This window comes from Eleginops maclovinus, chromosome 5, assembly GCF_036324505.1.
Source record: "Eleginops maclovinus isolate JMC-PN-2008 ecotype Puerto Natales chromosome 5, JC_Emac_rtc_rv5, whole genome shotgun sequence".
Lineage (NCBI taxonomy): Eukaryota > Metazoa > Chordata > Actinopteri > Perciformes > Eleginopidae > Eleginops > Eleginops maclovinus.
The window spans coordinates 9,707,983-9,735,061 of NC_086353.1; the positions used below are offsets into that span (position 1 = coordinate 9,707,983).

General features: G+C 39.9%; 2 protein-coding genes across 3 annotated transcripts; one reads left to right on the top strand and one right to left on the bottom strand.

The window, feature by feature from the left end:
- Positions 1-1,465: 1,465 nt before the first annotated feature.
- LOC134864027 (uncharacterized protein C4orf54-like) lies at positions 1,466-12,398 on the top strand. The gene is given in 3 exon segments (XM_063882755.1): positions 1,466-3,013; positions 3,015-5,695; positions 8,691-12,398. Coding segments are annotated over 2 exon segments (4,209 nt in total). The 3' UTR covers positions 5,676-5,695; positions 8,691-12,398.
- Positions 12,399-14,366: 1,968 nt separating this feature from the next.
- On the bottom strand, positions 14,367-25,961 carry mttp (microsomal triglyceride transfer protein). Of its 2 annotated transcripts, XM_063884780.1 has the most exons (20): positions 25,870-25,936; positions 25,558-25,644; positions 25,311-25,419; positions 23,772-23,959; positions 23,454-23,597; positions 21,713-21,820; positions 21,502-21,618; positions 21,273-21,412; positions 21,040-21,190; positions 20,489-20,646; positions 20,215-20,383; positions 19,622-19,729; positions 19,285-19,497; positions 18,964-19,175; positions 18,721-18,818; positions 18,415-18,536; positions 17,931-18,158; positions 17,133-17,257; positions 15,390-15,560; positions 14,367-15,301 (listed from the first exon to the last, which is right to left on the bottom strand). In XM_063884780.1, the coding sequence occupies exons 3-20, from the start codon at positions 25,366-25,368 to the stop codon at positions 15,154-15,156; spliced, it is 2,658 nt and encodes an 885-aa protein (XP_063740850.1). In that variant the 5' UTR covers positions 25,369-25,419; positions 25,558-25,644; positions 25,870-25,936; the 3' UTR covers positions 14,367-15,153. The 2 variants fall into 2 exon arrangements, with proteins under 2 accessions (XP_063740850.1, XP_063740851.1); XM_063884781.1 differs by lacking the exons at positions 25,311-25,419; positions 25,558-25,644 and having other exon boundaries at positions 25,870-25,961.
- Between the last annotated feature and the right edge of the window lie 1,118 nt (positions 25,962-27,079).

Genomic DNA, 27,079 nt, shown 5'->3' on the forward strand with positions numbered 1-27,079 from the left:
TTAAGGGTGACAAAGGCTTTATACTGGTGGCCTCTGTCCTTGATAGTGCTGTCAGTGTGCCCTCCACACGCAGCAACTGTTAGCCCAACCCCTCCCTGCTGCATACCACCAATCTGGGGCCCCGTCCAGAAACAACACTTGTGTCTTCAACACTTAGACATTGCTCTAATAACTGGATCATTACTGTGCGTGAGAGCATTAATCAGCATTGTCCCTGATTGCAAACTAAATTATTATCAAACACCCTGTCTATTTACTGTTGGCAAGCGAGACCCACATGGCCCAATGGTGGTAGCAGGAATAAAGTTCCAACAGATTAGACAAAATCTACAGATGACTGCATGAACTTGTAGTAAATTCTTTGAGTTGACTGGCACCAGCTGGTGGGGAATATTTTTCTCAATCAAGAAAAGGCAGCTGTTTCAGTGAGAGGGCAGAGCACTATGGCATTCTCAGATCTACACACATTATAAGTGCCAACATTAAGTAGCTTAGGACATTGTGTGAGCAATTTTTGCACACACACACTCCTTGTAATGCAGTGTGTGTGCCCTTACATGGACCACGACCATCTTCAAACCTGGCGTGTGTATTTCATTTTGGGTTGAAATACATACTCTGTGACTGCATATACCACAGTTTATACCCCAGTCTACCAGTAGACACACACCAGTGTGTATTTACCATTTTATTTGGAATTCAAGATGATTTCATGTGGTATTACCGTTTAAAGAAGGTGTTGTTGAAGCTTCATAATGCACACCATGAAATACCTGTGCCCATTTAACTGACTGTATTATTAGTATATTCAATCATTTTAAGTTTTTTTTGTTATGGATTATGAAACACAACTACCCTAACACTAAATACTAATAGTAGACTAACTGAACTAACTCAATAAAAAAGTTAAGCTAATACCTTCATCAGTAAGTGCATCAATGGCACTAAAACGATTTTCCTTGAATTATGTCAAACTGATGGAACCAAAACGAGTTTAAACGGTTTATAAAAGTTATAAACCAGATGTAATGGTTTATAATGTTAAATAAAGTGTTGCACTACAGTGAATTAACTCATTTGGGGATTTCCTAAAGAAAAAGGGGGGGGATTTTTTAAAGAAAAAGCAACCATGTCTCTCAAATGTGTTTAAGCCATTCTGAGGAACTCAGAGAGGAACTGTTCTTCTGGTAAAGGTGCTGAATCTTAGCACTTTTTGGAGGATAGTTGCATAAAGCCCGGTTCTTATTGTAAAAAAACATACCAAATATTTGATTATAATGTTTGGAACAGCTTCACAACTGAGAGAAATCATCGTGGGATTTTCATTGGGACTCTCTCTCTCCCTCTCTCAACCACTCACCCTCCTCGCTCTCCGCCCCCCTCACCCGTGCAGCCTGCAGAGTTTTCCGTCCTGTGTCGGGGTAACATCGTAAACGAGGACCACCTGACCGTAAGACCGGACTAAATGGAAGCAGCAGAGGAAACTCTCACTTACCGAGATGACACCTTACTTCACAGGAAGCTGCTCCCAGAAGACAAGCATAAGAACATCACGGACAGCAAGGCCCACGCCACGGAGAAAAACAGTGAGGAGTCCAACTATGTGGACCTGGACATGAGACCGGACGGGGCGAAAACAGTGAAAGTGACTTTCACTGGCGAGGGAAACCAGCTGTCAGTTATCAAGTGTTACAATTCAAAGCAAGGGGGGCACGACGATGAGGGTGAAATTATTTCAGAGGACTTTGTTGGAGAGAAGTTAGACGACAGCCTCGTCCCGGAGCCTGTTTTTGGTGAGCTGCCTTTGGAAACCACACTTCCCAACACCGATCAGGAGAATGAGGATCGACGCCAAGCCGAGCTCGAACCGAGTGAGTGCGGTGAACATGTGTGCAGTGAGAGCGACGAGCTCCAATACACCGACATGTATCTGAACAGCAAGACGGAGTCTGATGATGGCACCAGCGCGGGGCTCTCGGACCAGTGCTGCTCCGACGCCGTGGAGGACGAGTCCCACTATATAACGACTCACGAAATCCAGTTGACCGAGCTCGACCACGACGTAGATTACGACCTAGGCCGAGGGACATGTTGGGATTTGGAAGACGACAATCTTGTCTATTCTTTTGTGGATTATGCGTCTTTTGAAAGCGATGAATCACAGGAGGGGATTTTGATACTGGAGGACAGGGGCCATCCCAAAGTGCAGTCTAATCTTGGTGAAGCAGTTGTCAGCACCGAACAGGATGATAGTGAACTTTGTGACTCGGATAAATGTGCCAGCTCAGATGAAAGCGTGTTCAAAAACCACAGTGGAGACGCCAGAACGGGGAAAATTCATTTATCAATCAAAACTTCCTCCAGGGCGGTTCACGAACCTGTCTTTGACAACACGAAACACTTCAGAGACGGGAGCAACCTTTCTTTGGTGAACTGTGGCGGTAGAGTGGGGCCCTTCATCCCTGCTCCGGGCCGTCAGCACCTTGCTTCCAAACTGAGACGGAAAGATATTAATGAGTACTCCAGCGGAGCGTCCAGTTCCATCAGCGAGCTGGACGACGCTGACAAAGAGGTGCGTAATTTAACCGCCAAGTCTTTCCGGAGCTTGGCATGTCCGTACTTTGACGCCATTAATCTTAGCACCTCGAGTGAGTCTTCTATGTCGGAATATGGGCTAAATAAGTGGTCAGCTTATGTGGACTGGAATTATGGAAATGTATCACGGGGACGAGAGAGGAGCGTAATTGCGCACAAAACTTCCAGCTCAACTTTGGAAATGAATAACACTGTGGACAGTAAGAGGCACGGTAAGTCTTTTACCGGCATGAAAGCTCAACAAACCAATGTGTATGCGCTGAAGAAGAGAACAGCTTCTGAACAATCGTCCTCTTCTAGTAAAAATATCAAGCTAAACAATCCTGTTCAACGAAAGCAGCGTGGAGTCATGCTGAATTTCCGCTGCAATATGGAAGCACCTGAAGACACCAGACGGCCCAAATGCTCAAAAAAAACCGCAATCCAATGAGGTTACTGGGACTGTGCTTGCCAGTTCAGGGTGTGAGATAAAATATCATCACACAGAAAGCATGAATGATACACACAAAAGAGCAGTTTTTGCATCAAGTCTATTGACCAATGTGCTTTCTAAAAAGATGCAGTTTGAACAGGAGTGCAAAATGGAGAGGGGTGAACTTCGTGGCAATCACCCAGCTCTCTCGCCGAGTTTTCAAATCAAAGATCAGGACAGAATGAAAGACAGAAGTCAAGCGAGATGTTTTCAAAGGCATGCATCAGATTCAGGCTCAGACTTCACTGTTACTTCTGCTGATGATCAGAGCCTGGATGGCAGCAGACCTTGCTCCTGTGAGCCTGTAGAGAAATGCTACAAACCCCCAGATGATTCACAAAAGAGACATCAGGGGCCTGTAAAAGCATTGCTCGGCCACAGTGAAAGTAGTGCATTTAATCTACTAAGAGATGAGACAGAACTTGTAAATGTGGCTGAACCCACACCTATGACTGACCCCAAAAAAGGACAAGACACCAGCAGCATGCTAACAAAACTCCTTTTTGTTCCAAACTGCCAGCTCCTTTCAAAAGAGAAGGATTGTACAGAGAATTCGTCAAGCCGTGCACCTGTCATAGACCCATTGGCTGGCCAACAGAAATGTGAGGAGTTTATAACAGACAATAGTGGAAACGGCAAAGAAGACAATATAAAGGGAGGGAAAACCCCTGAGATAAAAATATGCCTGAGGAGTGTGAAAGAAAATAAAGGCTGTACACTGAACATTGCCAACCTGTTAACCCCAAAAATAAGTTTCAACACTGTGAACACATTTAGGGCAGCAGATGAGGCCAAAGGCCACGTTTTGTCTGCTTCGGATAAAATCCCCAACTTTACCGTGAGAGACATAAGAGACACCAAATGTAAGTTTCAAACCCCCATATATCAGGTCAGAGATGTCCGTAAATTGGTTAAAAGTTCATATCGATTTGTTTCATTAGATAATATTGAGAATAAATGTTCCACAGCAGCTGATAAACCTGAGGCCACAAAGGAGCCGGTTAAGCATGTGTTACCAGCTCCTATTGTGATTAAATGTCAATCAGTAAAAACAAATGTCAAACAACCAGCAGCAGAGGAGAATACACCATCACATTGCACAGCCAGTAGGGCTCCACCTGTTGTATCAAAGCAGCTACACCCTGACCAGATAGAAAATCAGCAAAAAAATGAAACCAAACTGACAAAACAGAGGCAGGAGAAGTTAGCATGTGAGACAGCTGAAAGGAGAAATGAGCCTAAAATACCAAAGCAGGCCGCACTAGAGAAGCTTAAAGCTGCAGTCAAAACAATGGAGCAGCTTTATGTTTTTGACAGAAATGAGTGGAAACGTAAAACTCAAGCTCCACAAACAATCAGAGATAGCCATGTAATGTCGCTTATTGCCAGGGAGGAGCATGGAGTAGAGGAGCTGGACACTATCAATGACAGGACTCCTCAGGCTCAGGAAGATAAAGGAGCTCTGAACATCATAAATGTTCCATATGACGATGAATCGTTTAAAACACAACCACAGCTAAATAAAACATTTAGCAACAAACGTGTCCTTCATTTGGGCAATAAGCCACAGGTCAGCATAAGTTCAGTTAGAAAACCTATTCCACAGAGTTCTGCGCTGCAAACATCAACTATGAAAAGCTCCAACACACCAGTGGCTCCCTTCTCTGTGAAAATAGAGCCTCCGAAACATGGCCAGGTGGTACAGGGAAAGGTCAAAATCATTCCCACTAATCCCAATGTCGCACCAGCCTGCTCAGACTCTGAGAACTATTTAACCATCCCGGGGCTGGGGTATAAGAATGAGATCAAACTGCTGAATCGTGAGCCTGTTTCAAGGGAGACAGGTTCAAATGTTAGCCAAATCAAAACAAAGGACAGGAAGACACCTGAACAGAAAAGATCTCCGTTAATTATGGAGTACCCGACTTCAAGCATCTACCATCACGCAGCCACAACAGGCCCTCAAGCACAGCAGCAGGTGTTGTGTTTCTCTCCATCTGTCCCGACTGTGTCCCCTACATCTTCTACAGGAGAGGCGCTCACCCAAACCCAGCGCAAGATGCTTTTGGATCCCACAACTGGACATTATTATCTGGTGGATACTCCTATACAGGCCACCACAAAGAGACTATTCGACCCTGAGACAGGCCAGTATGTGGATATACCCATGTCCCATTCTCCTGTGGCACCTGTCAGCCCCGTGCCTCTCTCGTTGTCCCCCCTAGCCCTGAACCCAGGAGCATTCGCCCCCACCTACATGGTCTACCCAGGCTTCATCCCCTCGCCCACTCTAACAGCCCAGGCGGTGTTGCCACAGTCACCATGTCACTCTGAGTATGCAGGTGGAGAAAATGTAAAAATCGCAAAAAGGCATATGCCAGAAATGAATCCATCAGGCGCAGAGAGTGCGTATTACAGTGCAACAGGTGTAGCATCTCAGGTGCCACTGCAGCTTCCTGTAAGTTTGGGACATGTGACCACTAGAGGTGGCACAGCTAGCTCAGACAGGAAGCCAGTTATCAGCATCACAACGCAACAAGGTCCAAGAATCATCGCACCACCCTCCTTTGATGGAACAACGATGAGCTTTGTAGTGGAGCATCGGTGACCAAACATCTCATCATACATGTAAGCAAGTGAGCACACACTAACATGTCCTTGTATTTTTCTTCTTTTTTGTTTCTGTAAGGGAATTAATGTTCTGTTGGGTTGCACTACTAGCTTACTATCAACTGAATCCATTAAAACCTAAAGATTAAATTGACTGCACTCAACACTGCTGTATAATATATTTTTTTAAATAGTCCCATTTGAAAATGTCTCTAACTTAGTTGGTTGGAAATAATACAAAAAAAATACAATCACAAAGATCAAACAAGGTTCTGCTTTTAACGTATCAAAAATATTCACAGAACTTTGCTTATGAGCTCGAAAAGGACCTCAGAAATAAGCATATAATTGTATTTAGTCCAGTTTCTACACCTGATAAATAATCCATGCCCTTAATTGGCAGGGAGATTGATAGAGTTTGATACTTTGATGATGAACCATGTGTTTTCATTTTGCAGCAATGTAACACTCACACAGTTGTGTGGACCTTCGTAAAGATCCTGATATATTACATGAGTTTTTATAACTTTTGTGTTGTAAATGTTACTTAATCGGCCATACAGCTTGTCTGCTTCAGCAGTGGCATGTCAGTGTTAATAGACATGCAGTAGCTTCATGACAGGTAACCTGACTCCGCTGGGTATGCTGGGATTTTCAGCCTTGGCCCGGTGCGAGTCAGTTGAGTTCCCTTTTCCCTGCATTACACATCGTCGGGCTATTTTGATAGTGTGAGACGACTTTGTTTACATGGTTTATTCTCAGGGTTGAAAAGTGTCACAAGAAAGTATTCTCGTCAGTGACACTTAGTTATTCTTAATCAGCGTTAGAAATCAGTTAATTACTTGGATAGCATTGCAGTTCAATAACGTGTTTGTTCCGTTTTCGTGACATCTCATAAAAACCTTCCCCTGGCTTGATGAGTTGGAACAACCTTGCTTTTCTATAGAATACTCAAGAACAGTGCACTGTTGTGGTAACAAAAAATAAACTAAATATGTATCTTAAAAAATCAGTTGAATTCAAGTTAATTGTTTATGGGCAAGAATGATGATACATTTCTTTGAGAATTTTTCTGATTCAGGGATTTCATTTAAAGTTTTGCGAGGTTTGTTGATTATCTTGAATAACCATGAACTTGCTCTTGAAAGCAATGTTTCAGTTCAGTTCCAAACTTGTTTGTACTCCAAATCAGGCAAATGTTTGCACTTAATTAATAGCACTAGTGTTAGAAATCTAAAAACCGCAGTAACCGTGGTCACTTTGTTACATGAGTCAGGCATGTCATGCTCAGCTGTACTTTTTCAGTGTCAACATCCATCAGCTCCAGCTTGACATTTAGCTGCACTTTGTCAGCCTCTGCTGTGATTTGGACTCAATGCTAGCTTGCCAACGTGCAATGCTTACCCACTGCATGCTAACACATTTGCCGATTTACCCAACGTCTTTAATTAAAATGGGGTTTAATCTCTTGTTTATAATATTTACTGCTCTTATACCATAAAATGCATATTTTAATATATAGTTCACAACAAAAGTTAAGTGAAGTTTGGAAAGAACAATTGTGCTTTTCAATTTCTTTATCTGTCACAAGCAGAGCTAAGATACTGTAAATGCTAAAATTATATTTTAAATTAATTGATGCACAATTTACACACTTACCACAATTAGTATTTCAACTAAATGTTTCAGATCCTGATTAAACTCAAAAGGCAGCAGAAAAAGCATAGGTTTACCTAATGATCATGATCAAGTTTGATATGAAAGACTGTATAACCAGTATTGGTTATTAATAATAAATAATGCCATAACATAGAAAGATAGAAAAAAAAGGTGTTCTTTAAGAGGTCGGCCATGCCGTTTAAAGCATTGATAATGTTCAAAGCTGTTTTTTGATTCATTGATTCATTGATTCTGGCTCTAGACTGTATAAATCAACTGATTTAAAAAGGGCCATTACAAGTTGGACAGAAATGGAGAATAAAGTGGCATTTTGTATTTAGTACACATGTTTGGAAATTGGAAGGTGTGAAAGGAGACAACTTAAAATATCCATCATCTATCTAGAGATGAATGCATTAATAATTGTTTTTTTAAATGGACAAGCAGGCAGGTCAAAAATACACAAAGCAAAAAATGTAGAATGAAGAACAAAAAGACAGACACAAAGTATTTCTTTCTCTTTTTTTTCTCGTTCAAAGTGGTATTCGTCAAACCCAAAAAAAGTTCAAATTCATTTTCCGTTTCTCATATACACTCATATATATCCACACATTTACAATTAGTCACAGTCCATTCTCAGCTAATGTGTCAGCGCAATAATACAACTGCCTGAGCATGAGGGATACATGTCAGCTGGGTGCGTGTTAGGCAGGGGCCTAGTGTGGGGTTCAGTGGTGGTGTGAAAGGAACACAGGGTGTGTGTGTGTGTGTGTGTGTGTGTGTGTGTGTGTGTGTGTGTGTGTGTGTGTGTGTGTGTGTGCTTGCGCCGATGGATGCGTGCGTGCGTGCATGCTAGTGTAAATGGTGGTGATGTTGGGGGCGTTTACGTCGGCGGGACGCAGGGGCATGGCTGGGATAGTGATGCAGGAGGAAAAGGTCAGGCAATGTAAAGTATTTGTTGTGCTGATGCAGGGAGAGGACAGCTGCTCGCAGAGATCAGATGCTGCTGCAGCTCCAGCTTGGAAGCGAGTCTGCGGGGCTGAGATGGGGGTCAACTTTTAATAGCCCCCTCCCCCTCTGCTTTTTCCTAAAGGGGGAGAAGTAGGTGGAGAGCACTTCTGACCTCCAGCACTCGTACGTAAACAAATGGAGTAGCGTACCTCCAGCAGTGATTCGGCTAAATCTGGTCCCCTGGTTCAGAACCAGGAAGTACAATCTGGAAGATTACTACTTTTTAAAACAAGGATTTTTCTATCATTAACTGGACCAAAACTAACCATTGTTTCCCCCACCTTTTTATTGGCAATCTTCTGACTTTAACAATCATGTATGTCTTCTTTTATGTCACTTCTAGACATCCACACCGAAGAAATATCCTTCATTCAGCGTGAGGGCAGTTTTTACCCCAGCCGCCTGCGATCTACTCCCCAGGACAACTTCCAGCCACAAACATTTCTATCCCCACTATGCAGTGTTGTTTATCTTTGAACTAGACATTTCTGGACACTGTATGCATTGCAGCACTTTTTAGGGGTAAATGCAATATGCCACGTACTCTGGCTTATGCTCTGCCATGTTGCTATATGTATCTGCTTTGCAATACTTTCCATTCAGCTGCTGTCTAGAACTTTTGAAATGCTGTTTGGGCCCTGCAACATGTCTATTCAAAAGGAAACAAGGCAGGCCTCTTTGAAAGATCAGTGATGTCATTGGCCAAGCCTTTACTTCGTTATTATGAATTTAAAGCAAAACTATGTAACTTTAAAAGTGGATCATATCCTTCACTTAAATATGAAAAGTAGTCATCATGAACAATAAATTCAATCTTACTGAACACAAGCCGGTTTTGGGCTTGTATGGCTTAAAGGCTCCCTGAAAGGTGAAGGCAGGTTTGAGGGGACTAAAAACACTGGAGCTTCAGTGAGCTTCTACGTTTAAGAGTTGGCGACAGAGAACAACTTTTTATTAGCCTCATAGAGGTTCTCCTGAACTGAATGAAGATCCATCCATTGAAGAAGCACAGTTAAAAGGCTTGGGGAAAGAATTTCCACTTTGCTAACGGAGGTCACTGGTCAGTGGTGACTGACGTTAGCATTCATCCATTGAGAAGAATTCAAAAGATATGGCCTCAGGATTGGATCACTGCTTTTTGTGGATCTGGTGGTTCTGCCGGCTTTATCAGAATGTGTTTTGCCAATGGGGTTGGCCTTTGTCAGGGCTGCGTTTTGACCATCCACCCTGTTTGTGATACTCATGGATCTGATGGCATTTTAAGTTTGCAACATTCAGCTCTCAAGGGAATAGTTAGCAGTCAAGTGTGAAGCTTCTGGGAGGAGGATTAGCACCTCTTAATCTGAGGGAATGAATCTCTGCAGGAAATGGGTAGACTGTTTCCTCAGACTATTACTCTTTAAAAGTCTTAACCCCACTCTTTGTTTCTACTCTTACCTATGGTCATTAAGTGTGGGTCAATACCGAAAGAACAAGATCGCATTTCCAAGAGAGTGGCTTGATAAGGTGAGATGTTCAGTAATTCAGGAGGGAGTTTGAGTAGAGCCGCTGCTCTTTGCAAAGAAATTAGCCAGTTGAGGAGGTTTGGGCACCTAGCATGGATGCTATATGGCCGCCTCCCTAGGGAGGTGTTCAAGGCATGTCACGTTGAGAGGAGGCCGCTGGGCAGACCAAGGACCAGGTGGAGAAATGATATTTCTGCACTGGCTTGGGGGATGCCATGGACTCCCACAGTCTAAGCTTTAGCAATTCCAGAATAATGTGCCATTATTCTGGAATTGCTTCTTGTGGCCACACGGGCCGCTACTTATCAAAGGTTACATAGTCTTGCTTTATTTCGACAATTTATTTACTTATGCTAAATACAACCTACAATATTGATCACCGTTTTCTAAGGAAAGGGACCATTGGCCTGCAGTGAATTTTAAATGCAGATTAAGAAGTAATTATCCCCCAAAGCTCACTCAGAGAAGGAATTCAAATAATTGTATATGAAAATAATATATTTTAATGATGCCCCTCTTAAATGGTAAATATATTTGACATAGCTATGTATCACATTACTACTCTCCAACACTAATTTTCCATATTCACTTGAACATTTCCATGTATTTTAGAAAAGTCTGCCGTTCTACTTCACAACTCACGAAATACTGTTTATACTTGCACAATTTGTATGCTGTAAGAAGAAGTGAATGTTGATATTTTAATTAATATGTTTAGGGGGGGAAAAAACACCTTAAGTGTGTTGCTCGAATAAAGCTGAGCTGAGACTGTAACAGTTTACTTAGGTCACTATTTCCTTAGTAATGTTGGGTCTAAAGTCAGCTGAAACATATAGGGGATAACTTCCTCTATTGGTGTTGGTTTATTTTACACTTTTCTGTGTTACGAGACGGGAGTTTGTGCGTGTGCATCTGAATGTGTCCGTGTTCATGGCTGTAAGTTATGTATGGCATTTCAGTATTCTGTGAGTGTACAACAAGGAGTCATGTTACTTCACTGTAGACGACAGTGTACAGACTGCACATGTGTTGGGTGTGTATTTACACTTTAAACACAGCAATGTCCGTTTCTCTGTTTTAACACCCTTGACCTCTATAGTTTAAATGTGTATGAATTGAGATGGTATACCAACTGATGACAAACATACTACTCATGCTTTCTGTATAGTGAGTCTGAGGTTATTTTTGTATCCTTTTTGTTTCCTTTTGAATAAGCAGTGGGACATTGTGCTAGACTCAGTTATACCAGCATCGATCAATGCAAACTGTAGATTGCTATTTTTTTAGCATGTTTCGAATCCAAACACACATTAAAGGTATTTGGAGCTGCTGGTCAGTCTATGTACCTTGATTCTGTAAAATACATGTGTTTATGCGTCTGTGACAACAGACTTTATATAAATTGCCCTATGAGTTGATTTATTATATAAATTCATGCCGTGATTTGAAAGATCTGTTGACTGTGCAGTAGATTGGACATGGTTTGCTTTTTAGAGCAAGTTGATGTTAAAACATATTTTGAGGTGAAAAGCAACTTAAACTCTACATTTAATTCATTTTTCTTCTTAATATATGTTAAATATATGTTATTTTACTTTTAAATGAATGTGCCCCTGAGGCAGTTGAGAGCAGTGCAGTAATTGAATTTGATATTATGAATCTGTTTTGTTGAAATTTCTTTAAGAAAAGTCCAGCCAGAAATGCCAAGTTTCCAATTAAAAGAAATAACAGGAATTATGAAGAAATCAAAATGAGAGATATGATATACTACCTCCTTTAAATGTATGTGTTTGATGAGCAAGTTATCCAAATGTGGAAGAAATTCTTAGGTGATTTATTGAAAGCACATATCATTTTTAAACCCTGTGAAGACTAACATAAAAACAATTATATTATAATTTGTAAGTTAAATTAAGCCAGTTATTCTTATTTTGTCATGAACATAAAATCTTTAACCCACATGTATTCTATTAGTTCCTTTTAAGACCTTTGTCTGTGAATAATAATGTACTTAATGCACTTGGATTGTCACTCTTTTGACATTCACTCACAGCAATGAATGGCTGTAAACTCTGGTGATAGCAGGAGAACTATATGGATTTGTTAATTGTAAAAATAAACATTGTTTATTGTTTATGATGAATTTTGCCCAAAGATGCACTGTAACATACATAATATAATTTGTTTAAAAACATTCTTCCAGATGTCCCTTTAAAAAGTTTCTGACGTTAAAGTAGCATATTATGAACTGACTTGATGAAGCTTGACTTTTGAAAAAGAAAGAGCGTTAACAGGAGGTGCGATGGTCTGAGATAAGTGTGTTTATGAATGTTCAAAGAAAAAGGGCGTATATTTCAATGAGATGACTGATGTCAACTGTGACTGCCCCAGGAAAAGACAGAGGTCAGGATGACAGCGGAGAGAAGCCTTGAAAGGAGAAGAGAGTGCTGCGTTTGCACTTACAAGCTGGAAAGTAATGAATATGATGAATGAGTGTAATGTAGACTGACAAGCCTTCATATGTTTGCAATAAATTCTAAATCGAGTCACTGAACATGTTTATGTCCATGAATTCGAATCACTTAAAGGTCTATTTATGTTTGGAAAAGGTTGCTGATGTCTGTATCCAGACCAATACAAAAAAAAAACCTACATAAAAACTTTGTTAATGAAGTTAAAACTAAGTATGTTTTCAAATCACTCTTCTTCTTTTTGCTAAAGCATGGAATAGTCAGCATAGGGTAACAAATAATATAATGTACTGTCTAATCATTCAATCATATTAAGGGTTTACTTCTAACTAATAGATTAACTTTTCATTTAAAAAACCTTTATTAATGCTTCAAAAATCAGTTAAAGCCACAATTAGGATAGCCTTAATTGAATAACAAACACCAATTGTTTGTATACTTTGACTTTTTGATAGATTGTTTGTTTATATCAGTACACATTTTATTCAGGGACATTCTGTAATGATCATATTTAAATTGTATTTCCTTTACCTCCCTGATCTGATTGTTGAGGCTCACTGCGGTTTCAAACTTTAATGATTAAGGTTCACCACTAAAAACACAGAATAATATAAAAAAGGACGAGGGTCAAAAGGGAAATCAAACAGCTTCAAGCAAAGAGAAAAACACTTTTGGCATCTACCAGCGCAGAAGGTTAGCTTTCTGGTGACACTGAAACATCACCCGGGCCGAGGCTTAAGTTTAACCTGACAGTTTGCTGCTGTGTTTACTCGGTTGCCTTGGATGCAGCGAGACTGGCAGACACTGGTTTGCCCCCAGCTGCTCTCGGTGGTTCCTAAAGAATCTACATTGAGGCCCAGTTGTTGTATTTGGATGCCAGGAGGGGCTCTGATGTCACAGCTTTGACACAAGAAAAGTTAAGATTTATTGCCTCACCTGGATCCACAAGTGTGTGTTACATTTAATGTACTTAGTTACATTCTGACTCTTTGGACACAAATGTCAATACAAATGAGGGCTATTGCTTTACTTAACAGAGTCCAGCGGACAAAAATACATGCTACTGTGGTAAAACATACAAACAGATAAATCTCCTGTAATTTTTTAAGTTTCAAACTTGGAAGTTTGAAATTACCAGATTGCCCGATGCCACCAGGAGGCGAGAACTCCTACACTGGGATTATGTTTCCTAAATGCTATGCTAGTTTCTCTTTGAGGCTGCGGGCTACTTAGGCACAGCAGTACTTTTAGTTAAATTTCATGTCAGCTGACTCAATGACAGCCCTAAAATGCTGCTGTTTAGCAGCTATCATTTTTAATATGCTCATTATCTTATTTTAGCATCTCATAGAACATTTGCAGATTAGCTCAAAGTATGGAAAGATCTGGCTCTGTTGTGATTTAGCTACTCTGCGCTGCCTACAATAAAGGACCAGTGCATGTAGGATCTAAAAAAATAAATGTTTTTAAAAGTTTTGTTTTCGTTCCACCATATTTTCATAGGGAGCATGTCCTCTTCGATGGAGCGCATAATGTTGTACAGATATGTTTATACTTAAATCCAGATATCTGCAACCTCACCACTAGGGGCCACTTTAATTCCTAAACTGGTCGTTTTAGTAAAAAAAATGCCATTATTGGAGACCTTTGGGCAACTCCTTTTTTTCCACCTAATGTTGAGGTTTACATGTTGCAAATAACTGAATTAATGCTTATTTATTTAAATGTCCACAAACTAATTAGCCCACAGTGAATCAACGGCAGGATAGGATAGTATCCCAGAATAGGAGAAGCCCGCCGGTCTCTGTGGCTCTGGGCTAAATATTTTGAATCATCCATGTGAAGTTGCCATGAGCACTGTAAACTGATGAGTACTCTTGCAATTTTATATGGGGGATCAACATGGTTCAATACCAAAGCAGCAGAGACCAACTTGATAGTGTCTTTCAAACTGAGTTGATCTCATTTTGTCACAGACTTAATGTTGGCTGTGTTTTCATACATTTTTTTGTTGCATCTAAATTCACAAACCAAGCCAAAAGGTAAAGTGTTTCCACTGTACGTTTATTGTCAGCCAATGATAAATCTAACAAACCTTGATCCCTAAATATAGAAATACAAGTTTAGCGTAGCTCAAAAGTCTTAAAACTACCCAGATGTTTTCAGATACACAGAGCAATTATAGCCACGTAAAAAAAACATATTCAAGTTTGATGGATTATCTTTTAGAGATTTGATTTTCAACTCAAATGTTGCAAGTAAAGACGATGCACACACACATTGTCTCCGTAGGTGCATTTCAAAAATCACTAACCTGTTTCTACAAATTTGATGAATTGATAATAATCTGCTAAATAACTTATTTCAAGTGTGTGAACAGTGATACAGTGATAAAAGAATAAGTTTATCTTCCTCAGTAAACACTTTTTTTAATTAAAAAACAAGGAATGTTGACAGAAAGGAGCGTTTCTATTCATGGGGAGAGTTAATCCACTGTCTCCAGTGTGATATTTACATGTACATCTTTACTGTAACTATATTGGGGTTATGACAGGGTTACTTTTCTTGTTGCGTATTACCCTTCAAATAAAACATACATCCTAGTTATGAAAAAAGACAATGCAAGAATTCCTGATTTTAAACAAAATGTCAAATTAAAATGACTTAAATATTCACAGGAATGTAAACTTTGCATGTGTTGTTAAAAAAAACATTCACCACTTTTTTCTCTTGTGTACTTTCACTGCAATAGGCTGAGGTGTGATACCTGTCCCTGTATGTGAAAAAACACTCTTTGAGTGACACTGTTGGATTGTTCATGGTATGTCTTTTACCAGCTGGAGTCAAAAACCTTCTTGCACATGTTTGAGTTTTCCTGGTGTAGAGGGAATTCAGAGCCGGGTACGAGCTGCTTCTTTTTCTTATGCGATACAACGCTCTTCCCTGATGAGATACTCTCATACTTGCTGAGAGATTCACTGAAAGCAGAACAACAAGAACAGATGGTTAGGTTTTTCTAAAAGATGATTCACATTGATCACAGAGCCATTTAAATATTGACAATACCTGAAGGGGAAGGTGGTTTTGTCCATCTGCATGCACACCAGGAAGGGATATTCTGAAAACTGGACTGTGGTAATAAAGTCCAGCGATGCCTCGGTTTCGAAGCTGACCTCAACACCCGCTCTCATGAAGTCCATGTCCACTGTTACGTTCCCAGTGACCACTAATGCTCCCCTGAAACCATAAAGAGAAGTGAAAATGTGTCCTAAATAGTTATATTCTTGAGCCTTGTCCCAACGACTGTGTTACAGGATCATTGTGTGTGAATGTGTATTTGTTTCATACAGTATGTATCAGTGGCTTAAAAGCACAATAAAGTTCAGATACTAACAAGAGGAGTTTAACTACCATGTAACAACTTCCCCTTTTGTTTAAAAGTGTGTGCCAGCCAGTTAAACCAGTCAAACCTCCATAGCCTTGCCCGTGAAGACATGCCTTGGCAAAGATGCCAGTATGGTTTGTTCTGCTGCTAAAGATAGCCTGACAGTCTATTATCAGAGTGAAAGAGGTACAACTATGCTGATCCATTCACCTGCCTCTGCCATTCCCCTACGCACACACACGGGTCAAATCGTTCTGGGGTTCAAATCCAAGAAATGACCCTTTACAATGGTTAAAAAGCAGGAAAAGAAATAAAAGAACTGAAATATAAAATGCTTCTTTTTCTTTCTTAAACCATATTTTTTGAAACCCGACGTTTGAATTGCATAGGCGTTGTGTGGTTTTTTTGCACCCCCAGATAGATTCCCATTAAATGTGCTTTCTTTTCAATCTCTGTAAATGATTCCTCATAGAAATGTACGTATAATCCTTATCACTAATGCAAACATAATAATAAAGGCAATAAAGGCGATTGTTAATTATTTTATGTGCCGGTACAAAACAAGCGTCAGTATGGAGTTTTATCTCATATTTAACTTGGCACTATTAAGTAAAATAAGCATTTTCAGTTTGGCAAAACAATCTCAAAATGCAATAAATATCAGATAACGTCGGATCTGATTAACAAAATACACACTATCAAAACCCAGTGCCTAGTTTGATACTATTTTGGTTTTCAATACAGTTTTGCACAAAATGTAGTTAGTACTTCTACAGTACTGAGGTGCATATGCGGCCAGGTCTTACACAGGAAAAGCATAACTGTATTTGAATGTCAAAAATCAGAGGCATTGTTCTCTAAACCCTATTTCATCACCAGATGCCGCAAGCTAAACGACACCCGCATGATGATGTCCATTTTCAGCAGCTACCGTTGTGCGATGACTGTAATGTTTAAAATAGAGAACCAGACAGAACTGACGACATACCCACATAAACCTGGAAATGAGACAGACATGATCACAATACTGGAGCATGTCCAACATGGAACAAATGCATCAGACGACGCTTATAGACCATCATAAGTTCACTTGAATCCAACATCAACAGAAATCTATTTGCAGTGAGTGACATTGCTCGACCTCTAAAAACGACTCTCCTTTCAGTCACAAAGGGTGTCTTCTAAGAAGTGTCTGTCAACGGCCTTTGCCCTGCCAGTGTATTACATCATAATGAACATACAGTCAAACGTACTCAGTGTGATCATTTATCATTCCAAGGCTGTACGTGAGGTTATGAACCATAAACACAGTACACAGCATTATGTAAAGCTATGCTGATGCCCCTTTTTAGCTAGGGGGAAAAAATCTCTAGCAACTGCAACTTCTACAACAACATTGAATTGGCTCGCTGTGTGGACTGTACCTGTTGTTGACGCTGGTCTTGGACTCCCTGTACCACAGGCTGACCTCCATGCCTCCAGAGATGTCAATAGCTAACCCTCCTTGGAACTCTGCACTCGCCTTCAGACCCGACTGCAGCTGGATCACCTGAAGAGCCAAACATGAGCAGAAAGGAATACAAAAACAGTTGAATTGGTTATATCTGACTGGCTGATAATTACGATTCCTTTTATCGTAGATCATGTTTGGAAGACTGTATAAGCACTTTCAAAAAAGCCTCATCGTGAGGCAAAATAAAGGCAACTCTTATCATCTGTAGGCATTTAGACCCTGTTCAAAGTCACAGTACTATGCTCGACAAGTGAAGATATTGATTTGAGTCATTCACTATCCGCACTTATGTACACATACTGTACTGTATGCATCTGACAAAGTAAACATGTACTGATGTAAACATGACAAAAACAGTTGTGGGTCAATGCCTTCTAAAACAACCTATGAAGACTGTCTTGCTAGTTAAAATTATACGTTAAACTTAAGTCTATTCCAGGTGTTTCAACATATCACCAATTCTGTCGTTTTTGTCAAGATGATCAAGCTGAACTAAAATTGGCCAGCTGACACTGTTTGAAGTAAAATAAAAGTTTGTAGGAGTATTGTGCAGCTCTTCACCTGGCATCAAATACCAGTTCATAAGTTCTGTTTTCTTTGATAACGTCACACTGAATGTAAACTTTAAGCACTAAGATGGAGTTTGACTTCTATATTGAGGTGTTGTGGAAATGGAGCATTGATGTAGGACACAGTTGAAGCAGTTTACCTCAGAATGATCAGTCAAAAGGATGAGGCCCTTCACTACATTTATGGGCTCCCCGGTCATGGAGAACATTTTGGACATGAGGTCACTGTAGCCCTTGAAGAAGGTGACGGGCCGCAATTGGACGTCGAAGAGCAAAGCCGACATCCCAGCAAATGACTCCAGATCTTCCTCTCCCTCATCAGCTGTGGCAGCAATCATTGACTCCAGACCCTGGGCCTCAATTGCCACCTAGAAGACACAACAAATATCCACATTAGTCTAAATTAACTATTTGATAATGATGATATTTCACATATACCCATACATACTCCATCAGAAAAAAGGCTATTCAAGATGCTTCACTGAACACATTAAAAGCATAAAACAGAAGTCAACACAGCATAAAAACATTCATTTGCAAAGATCTAAACTCTTGTTCCTGCAACAGTCCTGCTAAAATTGTCTTGTGTGTTTCAATGTCTGTTTCATTATGTGGTTTCCTTACCTGTAGTCCATGAAGAACCGCTCCATTACTAGCACCGTAAATATTCATGTTGCTTCTCCTCAGGATCCCAGAGCCTGAGTACAGGATGTCCAAACTGTACGTGGAGGTCACATCAGCAGATTCTGGAGGGATTTTAAAGTGCTCAATCAATTTATCTTAGTATTAAAAAGCAAAGACTCAGATTTATGATTTTTAATGGAGGCAAGTAGAGCTTGGATGTGCTTAACCAACACCCTATATTAAATTGACGTTTAACAATATATTGAGTAATGTGTTTAGGCTTTCAGATGAGGGTTGATTACTTACTTGCCATGAATCCTGAATATGCAGACGATGACCCAACCTTTGCAAACCGGTCGTAGTTATGAGAAACTGTATCCTTCATAGCATGTCGTACTACTTTGCTGCAAAAACAAATATATGTTATACAACACATTACTGCAATATGTATTCGTAAAACCTTGCTTAATTAGGTTCTGTTACGCTTTTGTGTTTAACAAAACATTTGTTTTGTTGTGGTCCATTGGATGCACTATATATATAACACACCTGGCTGGCAGCTCGAAGCGAAGGATGTCCTGGATCTTGGACAGCATGTACTTGTTCATTTCATGAGGAAGGTTTCCGATGGACAGAAGCAGATTCTTGACCTCCATGTAAGAGGGGTTGCTACTCAGGATGACGTCAGCAGCGGCGGCTCGTACATTTTTCTCATAGACGCGACGATTCTGGTGGTAAACCCTGTTTACTGTCTGCTTCACCTACACAAGAGATAAATGTGTGCCATCAGTGTCTGTGACATGCTAATCAGCGCAACATAACAGTAACACTCATCAGTTGAAATGGAGTGTAATGTGCATTGTTGCTCACCTCATAAGTCATGAGAGTGACATCGTATCTCTGCAGGGCGGTGAGTGCGATGGTGCAGTAAGCTCCGACCTCTGACTCTGCATATTTGGTGAAGATGGGAATGCCCTCAGGAAGTAAAGAGTTCTTCAGAGCCAGAAGATACATCTGGACCTCGGACTCTACCTTTGTACTGTCAGGACCGGCTAAAATCATCTTCTTTGCCTCCACCACCGCCTGAAGGGTGAAAACACAGCAAGGGATCATCAGTCAGCTCTGATAGTTCTCAAAGGAAATCTACATTTAACAAATAATTTGACATGTTTAACTTTATTTCCTAATATATTTTTGAGAAGCTCACCGGAAAGTTGCAGCCTCCTTTCTGACAGAGTTTATGGACCAGGGCTCCCATAATGATCACAACTGACTCTCTGATGTCCGAGCTGCCGATCTTTCCTTTTGAAATGTCCTGAAAACAATAAAAAATCTCATCAAATTCAGAGAAAAATTGCAGTTTGTATATAATTTAAATTGAATACAGTATGACTTGGTTTTGAAGAGTTGTCGTTAGGAAAACAAACGTTTAAAAAGTAAACATTTATTATATTTTATTTAGAGGAAAGAAAGCAATATATTAATTACAAGCCATTTTTATGAGGTGACAACTTGTAATTGATGTGTTGCTTTCAATTTAGAAATCACAGGTAAAAAAGCACATTCAAATCCAAAATGTGGCACATTTTGCTTTTTTTGACCACTTGAGTGCCACTTACTTGATTTAATTTAGTGGGAAACAAACATTTCATTTCATTTATTCAGGCAGAGTATCAAACAGAAATGTAGTGCAAATGAAGCCAACCCTTTCCTCGTCGCTGACAAATACAAATGACAGCATTTCTTGTGCTTTTTATCTACAAGCATGTTAAGTTTCCGATTCTGTTATTAACAACTCACCAGCAGAACCTGGAGCATTCTCTCATTGGGATGAGAAGCGAAGCCACATGCGTAGAGAAACCTCTCCTGCAGGACCAGACCTTTGGCATCGGTGAAGTTAAGGAACTGAATCATGGCATCCAGAGACGCAGTAGTCTGGGCGGAGGTCACAGCGTCCACCACCTGAGGTCTGAACAGGAAGAAGTGAAACATAATCATGGTGAGTAATTAAAATTAGACCAGGTAAAAGAAACAGCAGAGTGATGGAGTAAGTGAGAAGGAGCAGCCTGCTTACAGAGATGTCTTGCTGGCACTCTGCAGCACTTTGAGGATCTCGTCCTTGGACGCCTTCCTAATGCTCTGGAGGAGGGCCAGGAAGCTGCGTGGAGCCGTGGCTTTGGACAGGCTCGCTGGCTCCAGCTGCTTCTGTTCACTCTGCCAATGCTCAAAAAGCTAAAAGGGAAAAAAACAGGGCAGAGGGGATTAAAAGAGAGATCATCTTCAGCTAAATTACAATTTAAAAATGGGAAATTGTTTACTAATTAAGTGTAACTTTTAGGTATTTGTGCAATAATTACTTTTCCAACTCTGACCTTATCTGTTAATGCGGTAGTAACAAAAAACAGTATCACCAGTATAAGAAATACTGAATGTGATTTTCCAAACATTCCTCATGGAATAAATTACTTTGAAGTTTGTATCTCTGCAGCCTGGTGGCAAAACCAATAATATATATATTGTATTTTATTCAAACTGGTAGATTGACATTGCCCTATTTAGCACATGGTATGTATACAATAAGTGTATAAGAAAAAAAGATATATGCAAAAGTAAACCAGTACTCACTGTTGGACAGCCCTTGCATTTGGATTTGACCTTATCTGCAATAATACCAACAGCTGCCAGCTTGTCATCGATTGACTTGACAACCTCAGTCACATCTTTCCCAGCAGCTTCCAGCGGTCCAGCCTCCGTCCCTACAAGAGTGAAGGCTTGCCTGTGAAGTAAGAAATGTCAAACTTAAAACATGCCCGAATTAGAACTGCAAACACATTTTTATTCTTGGTCAGGGAATCTACCTGGAAACAACTTTAACTGCAGCAGATCTGCGGGAGTTAACGGCCAGTGAGTGTGTTTCTTCAGCCACGGCCGAGCGGATGAAGCCATCTTCAAGAGTGAATGTTGTAACAGAACTGGACTTCCTGCCCACACCCAACACCTGGAGGGGGAAATATTGAAGGGTTATTTATTAGTAATTCAGTAACATTCATATTATAGTACAGTGAGCTGTTCTAGATGCTGACATACCTGACTGTGAGTGGTGAATCCCTTCTCTGCAGTCTTACACGTGTCCAGGACCTTGGTTCTCGTCACTTGACCTTTAACTGCCTTGTACTCCACTGTGCACCTTCCAGACACGTCATTCTGTTCCCACACATTTAGATTGCAATTAGCTACATGTAATGAAATATAAAAGACATGTGAATAAATGCGATGGGTGCATTATAACGCCATTTACCTCGATAACCTTCCCAGTGTTGCGCTGCATTTGTAGTAAGCTGGCCAGCCCTCTTTTCAGGTTCTTGATGGTTGCAGGTTCAGCCCAGAAGGAATAAAAGGCTTTTGCCTACAAAGAAAGCAACATGTTATATGAAATGTTATACTTCTGAACTGAGAAATACTGAGGCATGTCTTCCAGCAGATGAAGGGGCCATGACCCTCTGTGCTGTACGTGCTGCAGCTCACAAAGGCCTTCAGGGTGTCAGTTTTCCATTGTATATGCGTGTACACAAATGCATGGTCATGACATCAGAGCCTATTTACATTACACGCAGAAATAAGATATTCTTTGAAGTGCAGATCAAAAACAAAACCAGAGTACTTTGGTATTAGCACTTTAAATGTTTAAAAAGACCTCAACCTCTAATTATGTTCTCAATACACACCACTGACCAGCATGAAAGACGAGCCAGTCTAATGTTTACTCGTGTCGCTGATATGATCTTGAAATGATGGAACAAGCTCAGTCAAATGTGCTAAGTTAATCTTGGGAAATATCAAATTACACCACACAGTTCAGTTTAGCCTTGAGGCTTCAGTTTGGCTCAATAATGTTCTCAGTGTCCTGCTTATGAGTGGAGAAGCAGCCGATTACATCATCCTGCAGTGTCTCCTATACAGTATGTCATTTATTTGTGGCCCTCAACCACGATATCAGCTAGGACTACCATAAATAGATTGACCACTGCTACTCTGTCTTACTGGATGTCTTTGCTGTCGCAGCCTCCAATCAGTATAAACAACATAAAAGGCTGCACTTTAAATTTACTATTTGATAATAACAGAATTATTTGTGTTTAAATCCATTAATATGTGCTAAATAGCCTTCATTTTTGAGGGCTTAAGATTCTCTGCTGCTCTTTCTAAGATGTTAACTGGTCATACAGTCAAATTAGGAAAAGTTATCTTAACTTGTAAATCAGCATGTTATCAAAAGAGTTTGTGTTTTGGGTCTTGGGACTTTATGTTTTTTATTTTACGTATATTTAACTATAAATGAATGCCATAGTATTCACCCCCTTATCCTTTAAATGTAATATCTGCCAATCATCTGGCTGTAATTCATTCTGTGGCAATAACCCCTTATTAAATACAGTGACTTGATAACAGGGAATGAGTTTGGTTTGAACTCCAAGAACTCACAGCCAATAAGAAGACAGCATGAAGCTTATCCACCAACCCAGAGCAGCTCTTCAAGACGGGCTTCTTCATTCACTCATTCATTGACACTCTGAACCTGCTGACCTTTGTACACACATCTGCACGGTATTTCCCCTGCCAGCATCATCACTTGAGGTAAATGAAAGCATGCTCAATGATTTTCTGAAGACAACAACAGTGGAGTGCTAGAAGTACCCAACTGACCTTCTTACATTACTTATGTAAGCATTTCTCACTCCTAAAAGATTATATATCTGTTAAAAACCTCCATTTATATCATTTTCAGGAAATGCTGATGTTATTCACCTGTGACTCATTAGATGTTTTGGCAAATTCTCCCCATGATTAGTATTTGGTAATTTTAATTGATTTCGGGCATGTAGTGTTTCTGTAATCTTGCTGAGACAGATAAACCACCAAGACCTTCTGTTACCTTGCCGGAGTGAAAAGATATTTAAATACTATACGGTTGTACAGATAACACAAGTGGTGTAGCGACTGATATGGACTATTTTCTACGTGCACACGAATGCTCTTACCTTTCCATTCTTCAGATGCAATAAGAAAGGTTTAGTCAGAGCTTCCAGTTTGGTCTTCCCCAAAATGCTTTCTGCAGTGGATCCATGCAGGACGTTCTTCTTCTTTGATCGTTGAGATGCAGGTTCGATCCTCACATTTGAGATCTATGAATGGGAGATTAATTGGTGTGAGAACAATAATGAAAACTGCTACACTCCATTAACTCCTCTCACAAGAAGGACGTATTCTGTCCTTACTACTAAAGGTATAAAGAATATTTGCTTTAACCCTCAAAATGAGACCATGCCCTGTCTTATCTTGTGATTGGACCAACATACCGCCAGTTGAATCAGTTGGTCGTCTTTGTTGCTGGGATCTCTCCACACAAGGTTTACTTCTACATCGCTTGAGATCCTGTAGCCAGCACTGCCCTCTTTTGACCCCCTCGCCTTGTCCACCAGCACCTCAGTGCTGTAGCTGAATTTGTACAGCTGGTCGTTGTTCAGCCGGGGTCCAGCAGCACCACCTGAAGAAACACAGGAAACACAACTGGTAGAAAACACGAGTGTGGACAGTGAGAATGATCTAGAGTAAGACTATTGTCATGTTGTTGTTTTGAGATACTGCAGACTTAAAAGAACATCACACTAGTACATCAAAGCTTACTTTAGCTTTTAAAACATTCTTCATACCTAACCACACATATCTGTACCTTGTGAATATCAAAATACTCAGTCATCTTTATGTTTGTCACTGTATCCTCATGTAATAACACTATTTAAAAAATGTGTTTTAGTTAGTGCGTTCAAATCTTAGATTTGATTATGAACAATGGCTGTGTTGTCATAAAAATAAACCATGGAAGAAAGCAATCCGTAAACCTGAATATCATAGAAAGGGTAAGGTGTGTTTTGTAGGTTTTAATTGGCTGTTTGGAAGCAAAATTTCAAATCTCAGAGGACATTTCTTATCATATCAGCAAAAAAGTGCACTTAATAGGCAATTCACACTTTTAACTAACTTGCCATTACTTTTAATGTACTTTTGACCTGTGTGTTCACTTTGTGAGTTCAGCTAACTTCAGGTATCTTTTGCATTTCTAAACACAAACGTATTAAGTTCTCTGTTTTCTGATTCTCAATACAGCTTGGGTCGACATGAAAGTATTTTTGTCACTAACTTTAAAACTTAATTTTTAGTTTTACAGATATAACATTTGTTGATAGGGTTGAGGTGAGGCTAATTGGCAAGGTGTGTTCAACGTGGGAGGAGAAATAAATCCCTCCTGTGATCGATTTATGACAAGCTAAGCATTAGATATGACATTAGGCCACGAGGAAGGACAGACTGACGTGTCAGTACATGATTTCATCACCAGTCACTGAGGAACATGTAGCAGAAATTCAACAAATAAAAAACCTAGATCTATTTCAAAACAACTGACTGGGATGTTTAGGGAACACGAGAGGGAAAACACTCACATAAATAATGTATGTTTTGTTTCGTAGTTGTGTGTATTTAATCGTTCTTGACTCTTTCACCTCTTATCAATCAGTGATGTAACAAAGCAGCACAATGTGAAGCTACAACATTTACAATGAATGGACTGATTCTTTGAGTCCATGTAAGATTGCCCAGAGTGATTTCATTCATTTGAGGATAGTAAAGTCTCTGTGGCACAATAAAATGAAGCCTGACTCTTCGGATCATCTTTAAGCCCCAAGTGAGCAACAAATACATCCTGTTGACACATTTATATCAGGTTCTTCATGTCCCACATAAATCAGGTAAACATTTATAAAATAATATCCCATTGGCCACAAACATCACCCTACCACAAACTTTCTCTACTGACAGAAAACAACCCATCAACTCACCTTTGGCAGAAGCTGTGACAGAGGCTGCACAAAGCAAGAACACAACTAGAGTAAACATTGTATGTCCTCTCTCTGTAGCCAGAAGAAGCAAAACCCCGAGATTCAGCGGCTGAAGTGGAAGAAAAGGGCCAAAAAAAGAAAGGTAATGCAGGTCCGAGCTTCTCCTATTGTGTTTTTATCGGAGGGGAGGGCAGACTCCAAACTCCACGCTAAGTACTAAGTACGAGATAACCAGTAAATCATTAACCTGAGGAGCACAGATTTGACAGGAACTTCTGCCATTGATAGATCCATCCAGGAGTCCCCTTTAAATACAGCGGGACAGCCTCTGCGCCTGCGCATCAGAGGACATGTGATCGATTAATCAATACGGATGAGATTATCCGATTAATTCAGTTGATCAGGCGATGCGTGAGACTTGCAGTCTGGATGTTACGTTTCATTGAGGCTTCATGCACTGATTAGTTTTCTGGTTGCACATTTCAATGATATTTCAATGATACGACATTTAGTTCGCGTAGAAATACCTATATTAGCACAAAAGAGCATTTATATTTACCAAGGGGTGGCAGAGAGACGTCCTCATGTTACACCTTTCACCCAATTTCTCAAACAGTCGGTACATTGTCGGTGTCGTGTCTTGAATTGCAGGAAATGGGCAGTCCGTCAGTGAAATCAGCCCTCTGGCTCAGATAGCAGCATCTCAGTGGACCTGAAAGCTTTGCAAATGTCTGTTTGAGTTCATTCTGTGTGTGTGAAAATGCTAAATATGGGATATTTTGAAACTAGATACATCAAATTAAATCTGTGAAAAGTGTTGAGGGAAATAAGGATATTCGGCTTCTAATGTTAGAAATAATCTTCGCTAAAATATTCATACAGTAGGCCTGTGTGTGGGGAAGTAGATTTGATATCATTGTTTGTTTGTCTTTTATACTATTCTGCAGTTTTTATGATCAAACATTTTGAAGGACACAAAGATGTGTAGGATTTCCTAAAGTGCTCTGTCTTTTTTCGTTTGGCACAATATGCAAAGTAACCCCAGTTAGTTAGTCCTTGTGTGTTAAACATGTTGGATGAGTCTTAACGGCATCACTCATCACTTTGATCAGCAGCAATACTTCACACGTATTCTCATGTTTGTATTTTTGATTAACTTAAATCCCACTCTATTATACCACTGCTTTGACAGTTAGCCAGCCCACTTTCACATAAACTTAAATCTGCCCTAGGTCTCCTTCCATTCAACCTTTAATTAATATCATACACATGAATAAATGCATGTAAACAAAAGCAATGTGGTAATACTGGCATGTATTCTCTAAAAGGAGAAAATGCCCCTCTGGACACAAAGTAAGTAATCAAAACCTGAAATCTGCCTTTTTTGTGTACTCCGGGGTCTCAACAACTGTAAATATACATTTGTAGATACATTGAACAGTGAGGGATAAAAAACATTTCAATACAAATATTTTTGGATAGTTAGTCAATTTAATGATGGAAATGCAAACTTGCTGTTTATTTTAAGTAAACTAAAATTTAAATACTTTATATAGCTTCCTGCATCCATTCATCTTCCTACTAAAGTAACGGTATATGATATACTTCATATACTTGTGTTGCTAAATGTGTTTGTAAACTTCTCATAGGTTCTGAATGTAAAATGTACAGTAGCTCTCAGATAACTTTAGTGGAGTAAGAAGTGCAATCATTGACTGGAAATATAGAAGTATAAAGTAGCATAACATTAAAGTTATGTAGAATGCACT